Source organism: Chionomys nivalis, chromosome 21 (genome assembly GCF_950005125.1).
Source record: "Chionomys nivalis chromosome 21, mChiNiv1.1, whole genome shotgun sequence".
NCBI classification, from domain to species: Eukaryota; Metazoa; Chordata; class Mammalia; order Rodentia; family Cricetidae; genus Chionomys; species Chionomys nivalis.
The window spans coordinates 17,021,373-17,039,027 of record NC_080106.1 but is presented as its reverse complement, the minus strand read 5'-3'; the positions used below and the strand labels follow the sequence as shown (position 1 = coordinate 17,039,027).

General features: G+C 45.4%; 1 protein-coding gene across 1 annotated transcript; it reads left to right on the top strand.

The window, feature by feature from the left end:
• The first annotated feature begins 7,872 nt into the window (after positions 1 to 7,872).
• Positions 7,873 to 16,009, top strand: Psmd7 (proteasome 26S subunit, non-ATPase 7). Its single transcript, XM_057754287.1, has 7 exons — positions 7,873 to 8,042; positions 9,893 to 9,984; positions 10,619 to 10,711; positions 11,268 to 11,365; positions 11,924 to 12,004; positions 13,413 to 13,504; positions 15,087 to 16,009. Exons 1-7 carry the CDS (start codon positions 7,969 to 7,971, stop codon positions 15,517 to 15,519), a joined length of 963 nt encoding a protein of 320 aa, XP_057610270.1. The 5' UTR covers positions 7,873 to 7,968; the 3' UTR covers positions 15,520 to 16,009.
• The last annotated feature ends 1,646 nt before the right edge of the window (positions 16,010 to 17,655 follow it).

Below are 17,655 nucleotides of genomic sequence, written 5' to 3'. Positions count from 1 at the left end.
TAAAAATGAGATTCTAAAGGCCTGCGTTCCTCTCTCTTTGATGTCAGAGGGAAGGAGTTTAAATTTTAAAGGTAAAAGCATAAATCTATGCTCAAGGAAAAGTCTCCATTCTCGGCAGTTTAATTTGATCAGAATCAAGCTCGAACTATCTTTGAAAAAGGGTTTTTGAGCAGCTGAGGTATCAGTCCACTAAAGAGCTTCTCATCCCTGGGCCTGGAGTTAATAGCGGATTCCCCAGCTCTATGAGTGCCCTTTACCTCTCAAATGTCTTCTGCTTAAAATGCTAAGTGCTGCGGGAAAAGACAGCTGTTCTGCGTGGCCCCGGCTCGGCCTTAGGCCCGTGTGGAGTTCCAAAGAGCTCACCTCCTTCAGCTCTAGCTACAAAGGGAGCTTCAGAAATTATGATGGGGGGAAGAAAAATGAAGAGGTTATTTGACGATAACCAAAAATGCATAGTTCATCACTTACACCTGAAGGTGCACGGTGCCTTCAGGAAAATGACCCAAAACAAATCGTTTTGATTTTTGAGAGATTTCACTAGACCATCTCACCTTTCAGACACATTTTTGAGTAGGTCATTTGGAATAGATTCAAAACAATAGATTTATTTTTTTAAATAAAAATTGTATGGACTAATAGAGAAAACTTGAGTTTGGGTTTTGAGCTGTGTTTAGTTTCAGGGAACAGGCTATCACTCTGTCGTTCATGCTTGAACTCACCATCCAACAGCTGGGATTACAGGGGTGCATCACTGTGCCCAGGCTGGGAGAAAATACAATCAAAGAACTCTGCGTGTGTTCAAATTCTATCCTATAAACATTGGAAAGGTTTTGGCAAGTTTATTCTCTCTTTCTCTCTCGCTCTCTCTTTTCCTCCCTCCCTTTCCCCTTCTCTCTCTCTCTCTCTCTCTCTCTCTCTCTCTCTCTCTCTCTCTCTCGATATGTGTGTGTGTGTGTATTTGTGTGTGTGTGTGATGTATTGTGGGTGCATGCGCACATATGTGGAGGTCAGAAAACCAATCTGTAGAGTTGATTCTCTCCATCTGCCTTTCATTGGGTTTCAAGAATTAAATCAGGTTATTAGGTTTTGTGGCAAGCGTCTTTCCCTAACGAACCAGCCCACTTTGAGGACAAACACACCTTAACTGAATTGGATAGTAGCAAACACATGTAATACCAGCAGTCAGGGGGCCAAAGCAGAAGAATCGGGAGTTCTAGGCCAGCCTGGGTATATAAGAAGACTCGGTGGAAGAGAAGACAGAAAGGAGGGAGGAAGGGAGGGAATGAAGAGGGCGAAGCTTAGTGGTGCACACCTGTACCTGGGCATCTAGTAGGTGAGGTAAGAGGATCAGGATTTCAAGGTTATCTAGCTATAGAATTAATTTAAGGCCAATCTGGGCTACAGGAAACTTTGTCTCAGGTAGAAGAAGGGGGGGCGGGGGGAGGAGAGAAGGAAGAACTGAAACGGCAAGGCTAAAGTAATGACCGTGAGTTCAAGGCCAGCCTGGACTATCTATCTCTGTAACTAAACAAACAGGCTAGTGAGAAAACTCAGCAGGTAAAGGCACGAACTGCCCAACCCAGGGTCAGAGTTCTGTGCCTGGAACTCACACAGTGAAGGTGAGAACCAACTCCCAGAAGCTGTGTTCTGACCACGACACATGTGCTGTGGCGTTTGCGCAGAGACACACAGGCACGCGTGAAAGATAAATAAAAAGCAGTACAAAAGAAGCTTAAACAAAAACAGTATCAGAATGGAGAACAAACAAGCAAGAGCAGGCTCAAGGCACTTTAAAACATAGACGACATTAACTTCTGGACCCCGGGGGAACTCGGTGGCAGAGCGCTTGCCTAGCAAAGTATGAAGCCCAAAAATAAAAACCAGTTCTCTTTGCTTGTTTCATGTTAATGACTTGTTTTTATTAAAACTGGCACCACGTATAATAGAATGAAGAGATACATTCAAAATAAAGGTCTAGGGAGGCCCCAGCTGAAGCAGCTCCCAAAGTTGGGTGTGACCTCCTGGGTTTTCTCTTCCTAATCTCTGCTGTAGCTGCTCCGCTCCCAATCTCGGGACCTCGTTTGGAGCACAGCGGCTTCCAACACTGATCCTGAAAGAAAATGGGCTCTTCAGCGGGGTGATTTCCTACGGTCACTGCACCGAGGGCTCTCTGGGCTTCATCCAAGAGAGGTGAGCCGTGCTCCGCGGCGGGCACCTCGCAGGCCTAGCAGCACAATGCAAAATGATTTTCTAACTCATGCAAGGGTTCCTGCAGAGAGTTTTATTTCCTGGATGTGAACAGAAATTGCTGTAATTTTGTTCAGTTCCTTTTTAATTTGCAGTTAAATGAAATATGACAATAACAAGACGAACGACGGCCACATAGGATCCAAGGCCAGCACGCAGGGCCATCACCTGTACAGAGCAAAAAAAAAAAAAAAAAAAAAAAAAGCCGGAGACCTCTTTAAACAAATCGAGTTTTCTCTGCACCAGCAGGCACTAGGAAGATCAAAACAGTCACAGGTGCAATCTTAGTGAAAAGGGTTCTAAAATATATTATTTTCATAATAAAAATACATTGGGCAAAAGATAAAGAAATATTTAGTAAAAGCAAAAGAAAGCATCGCTTCTTACTCTTCTGGGGTTACCTAAAATACAAACATCGGGTAATAAAAACACAGAATTTGTTCCCTGTCATAAGATAGAAGGCTGGTACATTTCTATCATCTAACGATACTTGTGTCTACCGACATCTACCAAGCTCTTGGCATGCTCCTAAAACTGTGCTAGGTTCATACATTATCACAACATAGACCTGTTCCCACTTCCTGCCCTTGTTCCCAGCACTCTGAAGTCAGAGGCCAGCCTGGTCTACAAGACCTAGTTCCAGGACAGCTATGGCTACACAGAGAAACCCTGTCTCAAAAAAAAAGAAGAAAAGAAAAAGAAAACCAATGTTAATAATTAATAAATAAATAAAGGCCGGAGAGACAGTTAAGTAGTTTTGAGCACTTGGTGATCAATCATGAAAACCAGAGTTCAAATCCAAAACCCACACATAAACCCAGGCATGGTGGTGAGGCTGTGAGCCACAAGATTGGGAGACATGAAATACAATAACCCATTAGAATTTTTTATGCCTTTTACCCCTAGCAATGGGTAGTTAGTTTCCGTCTCTTCATGGCGTCTTTCTCTAGCAGTAAGTTTCTGTTTCCCTGAAACATAGGCCGTCTCCCCTCATGTGGTGTCTGTCTCTGTACCGTTACAGCATGAAGAGGGGGAGAGGTCAGGGCACCCACTCTTACCCCAGGTAATCGAGACTTACAGAAACAGAGACCCAATCCCTGCTACAGAAGGAGCCCAGAGCTTCAGTAACAGAGAAGCAGGGAAGAGGAAGTCACTGGGTGGGGTGCCCTGAACCTAAAGGAAACCCCACTTTTCCTAATTGCTGTTGGTCTGTCTCCTCAGCCCTGGGAGGCTTTCTCCACCCAGGAAGTCTATAACATTTGTCAATAAACTTCCACTTTGCACTGAGCCGTTGGCCTGTCTTTTAGTTCTTTAATCAATGGAGGAAAAGAACCCACAGGTTAGCCAGTGCTAGTGGTGAGCTGAGCTCCTACAATCCAGGTGCTGAGGAGACAGAGTCAGGAGGCTTTCTCAAGCTCATTGGTCAACTAGTCTTCCCTAATCAGTGAGCTCCAGGCTTAGTGAGAGACCTTGTGTCAGAGGAGGGAGAGAGTGGAGAAATGGCTCAGCAGTTAAGAGCTATCAACAACCACTTGAGACAGCTCACAGCTGCATGGAACAAGAGTTCCAAGGGATCCAAAGCTTTCTCCTGACCTCTGCGGGCATTGCACTCAACTGCAGACACTCAGGCACACACACAGACACATAGTAGTGTTAAATTGTTTGATAAAACTATTTTAAAATGGGGGCTTGGCATGGTGGTACATGCCTTTGATTCCAGTACTCCGGAGGCAGAGGCGGGTGGATCTCGGTGAGTTCAAGACCAGCCTTATCTACATAGTGAGTTCCAGGACAGCCAGGGTAATACAGTGAGACTCTATCTCCAACAAAATAAAATAAGGTGACACCTGACATTGACCTCTGAACCCCACACAAATGTACATACATGCATGTTCACCCATGCACACATACACACACACACACACTTGCACACACAGAAAGAAAGAGAGAGTAGAAGATATTAGCCATCATCGCTCAGAGAGTCACCATGAGTCATCTGGTGTATTTCTTTCCAGGCTTTTTTCTGAAGCATGATCCTACTAACATTTCATATTAACATTCGAGTATTTACACGGCATTATTTTAAGACAAGAACTTTGAGTTTCTGGCATTAGTAAGAGCCTCTGAATCACTGGAAAATGCCATGTGCGGCAAAAGAGGAGCCCTGGGAGTCACCTGTAGGACAGGAGACAAACTGAAGGCTGGATGTGTGATCACTTAGACTTTCCTCGAGCATAAGTCAGGGTTTAAAGCATTCAGAACCAGACTAAAGGTCAGCACAGCTTGCACAGAAGCTCTTAGCCATGCTAATGTCAATTTGCCCACATTCCTGGAAAGAATAAAAATAAATCATAAATTTATTAACGGTTTCTGAAAGCATAGCTTTGAATTACATGCAGTCAACAAGCACTTAGGACCGACACCAGCCTTGAGACACTGGCTTAGTCTATTTTCTGTTTCTAGCACAAAACATCAGAGTCCAGGTTCCTTACAAAGAAAAGAGGTGGGCTAGGAAGAAGATGTCTTCCCTGGTAAAGAGCTTTCTGGGGAACCATGAGCAATGGACACAGACTTGAGCTAGAGGTAAGTCTCTTGTTGTTGACAACACCATCATCCTCATTTTTCTCCTCCTCCTCCTCTTTGTCTTCCTTCTCCTTCTCCCCCTCCTTCTTCCTTCTAAATTCAGTAAGATGAGAACTGGAGGTCACAAAACTCAAGATATTGACAGAATATTTATAGGATTATTCCTTCCCTGGATTTAACAAAAATGAGAACTCTTTCAAGATCCTGGGTCAGGCCGGGCAGTGGTGGCACACGCCTTTAATCCCAGCACTCGGGTGGCAGAGGCAGGCGGATCTTTGTGAGTTCGAGGCCAGCCTGGTCTACAAGAGCTAGTTCCAGGACAGGCTCCATAGCTACAGAGAAACCCTGTCTCGAAAAACAAAACAAAACAAAACAAAACAAAAAAAATCCTGGGTCAGGAAGACTAACTCCCTAAACTAAACTCAAAAATGATCAAAGGAGAGAAAAACAGATTATCCTTAAAATCTCATCAGGTCCCCCAAAAGTTAAGTCTAGAGTCTGAGGAACAAAAGACAGTGGGTTTTCTATAGCCACCCACCTCTTTCGTATTACTCTGAAAGAATTCAGTCCCCAGGAGTGGGTCTAGTCTCAGGGATTATTTCCGTATTTTAAAAATCAGAATGAGACATGGAAAAAACTGCCTTTCTTATTATTTCAAACTGTCTTCTTTATATCTCTTATATATATTCATCAAAAAAGATGTTTCCTTTGGATTCCCATATTAAGCTTTATTTGGCACATAAGGAAAATTAAATCAGCCTTTGATCACTCAATAGTCACCAAATCTCTAAGGACAAAATCAGAAGAAATCTGCACAAGCTCTTCCTATACTAGACACGTCTCTCCTGGGCTGGAGAGTGCTGTGCGAGGCATGAAATGAAGAAGGCCACCCCGAATCAGGCACTGCGCACCAGCAAGCATGCTTTAACACGTTGTATAATGAAGGCTGACAAAGTACATTTTCACGCTGAGTATGGTAGCACACATCTGTAATCCCAGAGTCCAGGAGGCAGAGGCCAGTGGACCTCTGTGAGTTTTGAGGTCACCCTGGTCTATGTAGCAAGTTCCAAGACAATCAAGGCACACAGCGAGACCCTGTCTTTAGGGATTTTTTTTCTAATGTTTGTGTGAATGTGTGTGTGAAGTGTGCATGTGAGAGCATTTGTGTGTGTGTGTGTGCGTGCGCGCACATGCATACAGGTGTGCATGCATGTGTGTGCATGTATGGGAGCCAGGGTTCTATGCCAGCTGGCTTCCTCTATCACTCTCCACCTTACCTTTTGAGACTAGGTTCATCACTGAGTCAAAGATTCAACGATTGGCTAGGCTAACTGGTCAGCAAACTCCAGGGACCTGCCTCTGTTCTGAAGTTATAACCCGGCTTTCCACACATGTGCTGAGAATCAGGTCTCAGGTCCTCACGTTTACATGCAGATACTTTATTGGCTGAGGCATCTCCCCAGCTCCAAATTTTCTTAATCTGAAAGTTCTGTTATCTTAGGAAGTAGTAGAAGTCATTAGATATATGTCAAATAAAAATATTAAGTGGGGGCCAGCAAGATGGCTCAGTGGGCAACGGTGCTTGCCACAAAGTCTAACAACTTGGTTCTGTTCCCCAGGAATCACAAGGTGGAAGGAAAGAACCAATTCCTGCAAGTCGTCCTCTGGCCTACATACACACACACACACACACACACACACACACACACACACACACACAGTCAAGAATGCTCCAAGAATGCCCTCTTTATTACTTTCCAGGGCAGCTTATATAGGGTCTCCTTGACTAATGGCCACGCCCTAACTCTCAGCAAGTTTAAATCTTTAAAACTGACCTCTCTAGCTCTAGTTATACAGTAAGTAACATAAAGACAGAGAAATTGATGAACCAGCCTGTCTCCTTCTTAGATTTAAAAGTCATATTACAGTAAAGACAAACTAGGCTCACTCCTGGTTATGATTAAACCAAATGTTTCTCAAATATTGGGCTATGCCCCACTATAACCTTAACAACAAATGGCTCTGTCCTGCCTGTTCCAGGAAAAGACAACCATGTCTTTGTTTCAAAAACATCCTGCAGTCCTACCTTTGTTTCAAAAGGTTATGACTACCTGTTGTTATAAGTACCTTGTTAAAACCAATTTGAAATCATGTCTTTGTTTCAGTAGGTCATTTTGACCAATTTGTTATGCTCATGGTCTGCTCCTGTAACTTCACCTATTTTGCCACCAAATCTCCTACCCTGGAGCTATAAAAACCTTGTCTCCCTCATGTCTAATGCTGATTTTGTTGTTGTTGTTGTTTTGTTTTTCGAGACTGGGTTTCTCTGTAGCTTTGGAGCCTGTCCTGGAACTAGCACTGTAGACTAGACTGGTCTTGAACTCACAGAGATCCGCCTGCCTCTGCCTCCCAAGTTCTGGGATTAAAGGCATGCGCCACTACCGCCCGACCTTTTAAATTATGAAGTTCCACTTTATATTTATTTATTTGTTTGTTTGTTTATTAGTGCTGGTTTCTTAAACTCCACTTTTAGGGAGAGGCAGCCCATGTATGCAAATTTTTAAAAAGCTTGTTTTAATTAATTTGGTTATGATGATTTGGGTCGGGGTCCTTCTCCTCAAATCTTTAGGATTAACAAAACCCGAATGTCACTGTTTCATTATGTTCAAATGGATATTAAGGGAAATTTTCAACAATAAAAATGATGAGATAATGCCAGGCAGTGACGGGAGCACTTAATCACAGTGCTTGGGGGAGCAGAGGCAGGTGGGTCTTTGTGAGTTCAAAGCCAGCATGGTGAGCTCCAGGAATTGCCAGAGGAGTCATCACACAGAGAAACCGCTCATAAAAACAAAACAGGGAGCTAGAGGAACTGAGGCAAAAAGCTAGGGGAAGCTCCAGTCAAGCTTCATCAACAGCATCCAAAGTCCCACGGTCGGCCCTTTCCCTTTCTTAAGATGGTGGCCCTGGCGACAGTGCGGGCACGCGTGCGAAGCACTCTGGGAGCGGAAGTCGCCTCTCCGGCGGTCGTCAAACCGGAAGGGGTGGCACTGGGGCCTGGAGGAGCGGCCTGTGTAGCTGCCGTTGCCGGTGTTTGTGGGTCGCAGGGAGCCGGGCCGGCGGGCGGGCTGTGTCGCGATGCCGGAGCTGGCTGTGCAGAAGGTGGTGGTCCACCCCCTGGTGCTGCTCAGTGTGGTGGATCATTTCAACCGGTGAGCGGGCGGCGCGTGGCGGCCTCACGGCGCAGGGCTGCTGAGTCACGGGCGCTCCCGGCATAACGCGGCGGCCGGGGACGGGGATGGGGACGCGGGTGAGGGGCGGGAGACCCTGGCGGCTCCACACCGCGGTGCTCGGAGCCCCCGCCGCGGCCGCCACTCCCAGGCCTGGCCCGCCTGTTGAGTGACCGGAATCTGGACCCTGCTACCTGCCCTCAGCCGCGCCTTTCACCAGGGCGGCTTGGTGTCACAGGACGGCGCCTCAGTCTCTCGTGTCCGTGCCTGGGAAAACTGTCACCGAAATTCTGGTCTCGGCGGCCCAATGAACAACTCTATAGACGGGCATTGGTTGTAACCACCCAGTATTAAGCGGGAAGTCTGGTTGGATGGTACCTTAAAAACGTGGATAAGGTGCCGGTTTTTTCCCCTAAAAAATGAGGCCGGTCCAGATTGGGTCATCCTACAGTGCCCTTGGTTAGTTAGCTCCCTGCCACTTCCACCCTTCCCCAGCCGTTCAGCCTGCCAGACCTGTTGCACGTGTTTGGAAGTTTTTACGAGATAATTAGTTGAATTCACAAATGTGAAGATCCGGTAGGGAGCTTGCTGTAAAGTCGTAGTGCCTGGCCCGAGCCAAGCTTTGTGCGGCTAACTCAACCAGTGCCCAAAACATCCTCGAGACGGAGCGTTTTGATTCCGGGTTCAGTTGTATTGCTTGTAGATGCCTGGGATTAACTAGATCTGTGGGCTTTCTACAGTAGATGCAGTTTTACTCCCTTGGGATGCTAAGGGCCTTTATGGTTGAGCACGGCTTCGGTTTTATTCCGACACTTGGTGAGACCCTAGGAAGGGCAGACTCTGCTGGTGGCTGTGTCCTGGAACAGCTGGAGGACTCTAAAGACACAAGTGGACTTTTGTAAACTAAAAGGCCCGTGGGTGAAATTTCCATTGACATGTAGAAGCTCACTGTATGAAGTATTTTCAGTGGATTTGGGGTGGGGGCTGGGGGAGAACACCACGAATACAGAACCCTGGATTTCATTCTACCCATACCCCAGATTTAGTATTGATTTGCCAGGCTCTGTATTAAAACACTACAGTTAAACTAAGGAGAAGCTCGGGACTGGTGAAGAGGTGTAGTTCAATTTCACTGCGGCTTGTGTGTTTCCTTAGCAGAGAATTAAATTATTTCCAAATGTATAACTTGCTGGTGGTTTAAAAAGAAAAAAATCTTTACAGAGCGAGATGCTTGTACCTTCTTGGCAGAAAACCACAGGGGAGGTTTGAGACGGAGGTTGACATTGTGAAGTAAAAGCCTCCTTGTTCATCCAGCCTTTCTCCCCGTGTGCTTAGTCACCAGCTTCTTGCTGGCCTCTGCCTAATAAAGCAGAGAGAGAGGCTGCATAATGGCACATTGGGGCTTCTGAGTGGGGATCCACCTGGACCACTAGCCTTTCCAGAGGATGAAGTACACATCTGGAGCGGGTTGGCACAGCACAGAGGTTTGAGAGAACTGGCTGTGCCATAAAACTGGTGCTGCTCTAGCGACCTCATCCCTGAGATTTCAGTGTAGAGAAGACAGTTTAAAGGAAAACTGGGAAAGAAAAGGAAAGTATGAATTTTCTCCAAGCAAGCGTCTGCCTTCTTTAGGAAGTAACTTTCCAGTGTGTGTTAAGATAGTTTCCTTATCTTTCCTTATCAGGAACTGATCTGTTACATTTGTTTATGGCCTTAGTTCCCACATAAACTAAATTGTATCTGTGCTGTTGAAACTCGCCACTGAGTAGCTAACTGTTGGGGTTGAGTGTCTGCCCCCCTCTAAAACCTGACCACCTGTTTTTCTCATTCAGAATTGGCAAGGTTGGAAACCAGAAGCGAGTCGTTGGTGTGCTTTTGGGGTCTTGGCAAAAGAAAGTACTTGATGTATCCAATAGTTTTGCAGGTAAAGTTTTGCATGGTTGGGATGTGGTTTACTTATGGAAAATGAGCATTTTACTACAGCCTGAAGATCCTATTTGAGAATTGCTGTTTGAGCGGAATGGCTACACACTAGACCAGGAAGTGAGTGTTTTTCACTCATAGTGTCCATTGCAGCTGCTCATCTCTTGGAGTGCAAGAAATGCTCCCGATTGTGTGAACTGCATCTCAGAACAGGCCTTCGGGATAGCCTGTCGGCTCTGACTCTTAAAGATTTGAACACTGGCTGTGGTAGAGCAAGGAGGAAAGAAAGATTTGTGTGTGGGGCTGTTAGCCTTAACAATCTGTCATGAATCTTTAACCATGATGCTGCTTTTATGTTCCGTGTATTGCTGGCAGGATCTGTGGTCTAGAAAAGGACAGTGGGTATTGTCTACAATTGGCCATGCGGGAAATATCAGAAAGAACTGGTCCTTTAGCAAGCCAGAGAGTATGTGTCCTTTTTTAAGAGTCTCTAGCATTTTAAGAGTAGCTGGGAATCTGGAGGTTTTGAACGAAGGTGAAGCAGTCCTGCAGTGGACAAGTGAGGGGCTTCACTGTGACTGAGCATCTAGCCCCTAGCAGAAGTCTTTATTTTCTTTCCCCCTCTCTCTCTTTAGTACCATTCGATGAAGATGACAAAGATGATTCTGTCTGGTTTTTAGACCATGATTATTTGGAAAACATGTATGGAATGTTTAAGAAGGTCAATGGTAAGTCTGAATTTCTAATTGCTTGTGTGCTGTGGTGTGTGTGTCGGTGTTTAAACCTGGTGTCTGTCTTTGTTTATTGTCAAGAATCGGTTCACTTAGCTGCACTAAGTGAACATAGACTAGTGGTGGGTGATAAGGAAATGAGGTAGGATGGATAAAATGCAGTAGCAGTGGAAGGCCCTGAGCCCATATGGGCTGGAGGCAGGCTGACCCTGGGTGTACATGCCCCTTGCATGTACTGGCAGAGTGCATTGTTTCATGTTACCCTTCACACAGCTGCCTGTGTGATGGGAATGTGATGTTGCTCCCATTTGTTCATACATTGTTCTGTGATTGATATATGGTCACAATGTGATTGGTCCCTAAGCAAGTCTGGGATACATTGTATCTACATCACATGCTGCTTATTTTCTGAGAGATTTCATAAATGTGTCAAGATTCGTTTTTGTCTGGAACTTTTAAAAAGAAAACTTAAGTACTGGTGTTCTTGTTATTTTGAGCCAATTGCACAGATATCAGTGAAATAATTAAAACTTACTAAGTTTTTGCTTCTTAGCCAGAGAACGAATAGTTGGGTGGTACCATACAGGCCCCAAACTGCACAAGAATGATATCGCCATCAATGAACTCATGAAAAGATACTGCCCCAACTCTGTAAGTACACTGCTCCCATGATCCTTTGCCAGCTGCTCAAAGGCATGCGAAGAACCTGGGTAGCAAACATTTATCATTGCTTCTCCATAGCTTTCAGTAGAGTGTGTTTCTGAGTAATTTGTAGTAACTAGTGTATTTAGCAAGTAAAGCACCTGCTGGGTGCCATGTATATAACTGACTTAATCATCTCAGTAACTATATGTTGTCTTTATAAATGAGAATATTAGAGTTAGGAATGGTTAGTGGGGCCAGCAAGGTGACTTGGTGAGTTCTTTCACCTGGACCCATACTGGGGAAGGAGAGAATTGACTCCCACAATTGTTCTCCCTCCTTCCCTCCCTCTCTCGCTCTTGTAAAATGTGATAAGCTTAGTAAGAGCTGGAAGGGAGTGGGGCAGAGGTTGAAACTTGGGTTCTTGTGACTTGATGGATCGTGTGAAATGCCAGCTTATTTCTTGTTGAACATTCTGGCTTGTGTCTAATTGATCCAAGTGTTAAGAGGGAAGGCTGAAGTTGTGCCTTGTCAGGAGGGAGGTTTACTAATTTGTGTTTTTGCCAGGTGCTGGTCATTATTGACGTGAAGCCAAAGGACCTGGGACTTCCCACCGAAGCTTACATTTCAGTGGAAGAGGTTCATGACGTAAGTCATTCACTCCGGGCTGGAGATTGGTTAGCAAGTTCTTGGGTAGCTTTTTTTAGGTTTGTTGTTCATGTTCAACTCAACAAATCTTTATCTCTCTGTGATGAAAAGAAGGTGTTGGTTCCTGCTAGCAGACTAGCCTTAAGTTTCGAATCATCAGATTTTAGAAATAGAAAAGGACCAAGAAACCTGTAATCCTTTTTCACTAAAGACACTGAAGCCCCGAGTAGTCAAATGAAACCCAGAGACCTTCACAGCAAAGGAGAGGCCAGGCCCAAGAGCGAGGTCCTGATTTAGTACAGTGTACAGGTTCCTTTTGAGGATTTCCATCCTTCAGACAGGTCCTAGGTTTTCAAATATAGTACAAAGAGCTGTCAAGTGCCAGACCTGTGATCTTCTGACACTTGGGTTGCAGTCAGTAGAGCAGTGAGCAGTAGCCAGCCTTTCTCTGTCCTTAGGAAAGCTGGTTGTGAGCTCGTGGGGAGAGCCTGATAAAACAGGGTTGGGAAGTGAGCACAAAGTATTTGTATTAGGCTCTCCAAGGAGCCCAATCTTCACAGTCAAGAGGGATTCCGGTTGTAATATTTCTCTTACTATGCAGATTTAGAATTTGAAAAGGGTTGTTTTAGGGTGGCTCCCTCCTAAGCCTAGTCCTGTTTTTTGCTTTTGTTTTGTAGCTCCATGGAACTTAAATTCAAATGTATTGTTTGGTTGCAGTAAAGCTTTATCCCTAGTCTTGACCCAGTTGTTATGAAGTCCTAAAAGACTGGAAGGCTTCGGCCATCTTAGTGTCCAAAGGGGGCTTCTCACACCATCCTGCATAACATGAGAGCCAGCTTCACTTCCAGCAGGTGCAGTGTGTGATATGACTTAGAGGCTTGTCTGGGGCCTGTGGCTTACTGTGCACAAGCTGGTAGAGCCCTCATGGGAGCACAGCCTCTGCTGGCAGTCGGGCTAAAAAGTGTCCTCAAGTTCCACCATGGAGTCACTTGGTGGTCAGGTGAACCAACTGCCCACCTGGCCCCACCCCCACCCCTGTGGATGCTTTCCTTCAAACCACTAGTCACTGGTTGTATCACATTTGGGTCATTTGGTTCGGGGGATGATACATGTTTAGGTTAAATTTGTTGGCATGAATATACATGTATATTCATGTATATCGAGTGCAGTATTTTCCATTCTAGAAATAACTAAATTCTTAACTCAAGTCTTCTGAGCACTGATCCCCAAGTGTGGGCTTGAGGGAATACAATTTTCTTTGACAAGACAAATTTCTGTAGAGAACAATTTAGTGGCAACATGATGCGAACAAGCTAGCAGCAGTGTCCCAGCGATTCGGCTGTGAGAAGAGAAACATGCCAGTTGGCTTGTTGAAAATAAATAACAAAAGTTAAGCTTCTTCTCACAGGATGGAACGCCAACATCAAAAACTTTTGAGCATGTGACCAGTGAAATTGGAGCAGAGGAAGCTGAGGAAGTTGGAGTGGAACACTTGTTGAGGTGAGCTGGTGGGGACTGGAGAAATGACTCGCAGTGAGGAGCACTTGCTCCTCTTGCAGGAGCACCCACGACAGCTCACAACTACCTGTGACTCCAGTACCAAGGAATCTCACGCCCTCTTCTCACCTCCAAGAGCACTAGGGATGTACATGGTGCACATATAGATAAACGGGTGTGCACACCAGGAACAAAAATAATAAAAAAAAAATCAGTCTTGGCATGGTAGTGTACAGTTTTAATTCTAGCACTTGAGAGGCAGAAGAGGTAGATCTCTGGATTTGAGGGTTGGGGCGGAGGGAGTGGAGATGGTTGTACAGTGCCAGAGTTAGCTGCCTAGTGAGTCATTTGTAGAGGGATCTGTCTGTTAGGGGTTCACCTCAGGGTCAGTTTAGCCACTATGCTTCTCTTGTAAATGAGTCACAGCTCCTTTCTGAGCCTTTGGTTTCTTTCTGGCTTTTTAAAATGGGGTCTCACGATAGCCCAGGTTAGTCAGAGTCGCCGTCCTTCTGCCTCATCCTGCAGGGTTGTTGTAATATGAGCGGCAGGGCTGCGTCCCCGGCACCCAGCTGCCCGCATGGCTAGCTTATGCCCCGAAATAATTACACGGAAACTGTATTCTTTTAAACACTGTTTGGCCCATTAGCTCCAGCCTCTTATTGGCTAGCTCTTACATATTGATCTAACCCATTTTTAATATTCTGTGTACCACCACAAGCTGACTTACCAGGAAAGATCTTAACCTGTGTCTGTCTGGAGTGGGAGAATCATGGCGACTCCCTGACTCAGCTTCTTTCTCCCAGCATTCTGTTCTGTTTACTCCACCCACCTAAGGGTTGGCCTATCAAATGGGCCTAGGCAGTTTCTTTATTAATTAACCAATGAAAGCAACAGATTAATATAAGACCCACCTCCATCACAGGGTACTGGGATTAAAGGTGTGAGCTGCCACTTCCAGCTCTTTGATTTCTTACAAATCAATGTGGTTGAACAAGTTCAACTCTGAAGTGTCTTGGCTGAGGCTGCATGACTGTGACAGGACACACACACGTGTAAACACAGGCCTGTGCTGTCCAGTGATCAGTTTGTTTCTGCAGTGAATCTTCATCCTGGGATGGGATTTGTGTGAGAGCGTACTTGAAAGATTTCATGTTCACCTACACTTAAGTTCTTCCAGGCTTTGAAAATGACCACTGACTGATGTGAGCTGCTCGGCATTATAGCAGAACAGATGGGGGAATGCCATCCTTTCTAAACCAGGGACGCCAAAGCCGAGAGCAAGATTACCTGTGAGGGCTGGAGAGATGTGTGGTCATTGGTTAGGAGCACTGACTGTTGTTGCTGAGAACCTGAGTTTGGTTCCCAGCATCCAGGTCAGGTAGCTCACAACTGCTTCTAACTCCAAGGAAATCTGATGCCCTCTTCTGGCCTCTGAAAGCATTGTACTCACACATATATCCAAACAGTTAAAAATAAAATTTTCTGAAGACCCAGGTGGCCAGAAAGTTGTTGCTGATCTGAACTGTTGTCCTTACATTTGTGAATGTGTAATCTCATGCCCTTTCTGCCTTTTGGGTTGTTCCAGAGACATTAAGGACACTACAGTGGGAACTCTCTCCCAGCGGATCACAAACCAGGTCCATGGTTTGAAGGGACTGAACTCCAAGCTCCTGGACATCAGGAGCTACCTGGAGAAAGTAGCCAGTGGCAAGCTGCCCATCAACCACCAGATCATCTACCAGCTGCAGGACGTCTTCAACCTGCTGCCGGACGCCAGCCTGCAGGAGTTCGTCAAGGCCTTCTACCTGAAGACCAACGACCAGATGGTGGTGGTGTACTTGGCCTCACTGATCCGCTCTGTGGTCGCCTTGCACAACCTCATCAACAACAAGATCGCCAACCGGGATGCAGAGAAGAAGGAGGGACAGGAAAAGGAAGAGAGCAAGAAGGAGAGGAAGGATGAGAAAGAGAAGGAGAAGGGCGACGGAAAGAAAGAAGAGAAAAAGGAGAAAAAGTAAATCATGTAGCTTTTTTTATTTGTAAAGTAAAATCTTATAAACTAACTTGGTGTGCCACTAGAGGGTTCTTTTTCCCATTCGGTGCTTGTTAAAAAGCTGTCCTGACAAGCACTCTGCCTGTGGCATTCTGTGGAGATGAGTGGACAGAAGGACCGATCTCAGCCCTACACTGCAGCTTCAGCTGCACGTATTGGGGGTGTGCTGGGAGGAGAACAGCATAATCTTTGGTACCCTTCATTCTGTTATCCTTAAAACCAGGACTGAGTGTGTTTTCCTGTCTTAGAAGATCCATGGGGTCTGTTGGCAGTAATTGGCAAAACCGCTAAGTGGAATTCTTGGATCACATACTCTGTCACCAAACACTTGAGCTCTGACCCTTCTGAACTCTTCAGCCACACCACATTTTGGACCTGTAACTCTAGTATTGTTAGGACTTGGGGTCCAGGTCCATGTATTGTTTACCTTCAAAGACACAATTAAATGGCTTGGTTTTTAAGTCTGTGTTCTAGTGGTTTGTGTTGCTCTGGGCAACAGGTTAATGGGAGGATTCGCTGAGAATGGAACACGGAGAAATGAACTGGGTGTCCCCAGGGAAGGCCCACGGTAAAGAATTTGGCACAGGACAGTCACACAGCTGTCAGTTCATCCTGTGTTTTGAGACAAGATCTCACTGTGTAGCCCTGGCTGTCCTCCCAAGTACCAGGATTAAAGGCATGCACCACCATGCCTGCCCTGCTAATTCCTTGAACACCCCCAACATTCTTGAGAATTCTCAAGTCTACCACTTGAGCTAACATGTTCACAAGCTTTAAAATGAAGAGTAAGCTAACGATGAAATGAATGGGGTTAAGATCGGAAGCATAGACCTGCGCAAAGACCAGTCAGTGCAAACGCTGACGGTAAAATGTAAAGAGCTATAGGTGAAACCTGTGTTAGGTCACTGAAGTTCATTACGATTCTGAGATACGAAGGTCAAGTGACAGTTTCATCTAGTCTAGAATTGAGATGTTTGCCACATCTAACTGGATAAAAGAAATGTGGAATACGTAATTTAAATTTGATGGAGAGGAGCTCCCAAGGCCCTTCCCTTCCCTCCCTCCTTGCTGTTGGGTTGTTTGTCCTCAGTAAGGTAGCTGTTATTACACTGCTGTAAGAAAACCCTAAGTCAGCTCACTGGATCACAAACACCCACAAAAGACTTGAAAATAGGAAGAAGGGGCAATGGGTGGATATGATTAAAATGAATATGTGTATGAAAATGTTAGGGTATAATACATGCTAGTAACAAATTTAAGATGAGATAGACCCTAGATCACTGAATTGGAGATGGATGGGGTTGCTAATTTTTAGAACATGCTGATGAGAAAAGAGATAAGACGGTTAAACTTTTTCTCCAAGGAATGGGGGGAAAAAAACACAGGTTGCCATGGTCCTGAAACTTGAGGTAGGAGGAATGTGGAGAGTCGTCTACAGGGTGGGTCCTTCATGTAGAAGTCAAGGGCTGCGTGCATACCTGAACTGAGGCCATGCAGACTGGGCTTCAGAGCCTTCCCAGTGCCGAAGCTCATCCCATTTAATAAACTGGATATTTATTGAATAAGAGCGGTACTGGCTGGACTTCTCTGTTTAATAGTGTGACCCACATGTGGGCACACGGACTGTTTGTTCCCCAGCGGGGCCTTCAGTTTCTAAGGGAAGTAGACTAGTGGTGTGTCTCAGTGGTCGCTTGCCTAGCAGCAGTGAACTGTGCTCAGTCTCCAGCACGGCATAAAGCAGAGAGAATATAACAGGAGGCAGGGACAGAGAGATGCTGTGATATCAAGGCCAGCCTGGTCTACACAGCAGGTTCCACAACAGCCAGGGTTTTGAAAAAGCCAAGAAGAGCAAGAACAGCTTGTAACTTGAGCATATTTTCTAGGGCCAAATTGCTATCCAGTAGAAGGTCAGCCTAGAAGGCTTTAATAAAGTCACCTGTACAAGTAACCATGGATTTGACTGCCAACCCCATTAATCGGACTTAAAACGAAGATTTGTGCTTATACAACCTGGCAGTCTCAAGATTTCTAAATAAATTGTTCTTTGGGATCGGTGCAGAAGTGTGGTCCCAGGGCGGGCTCTCTCCCACACACAGGCACA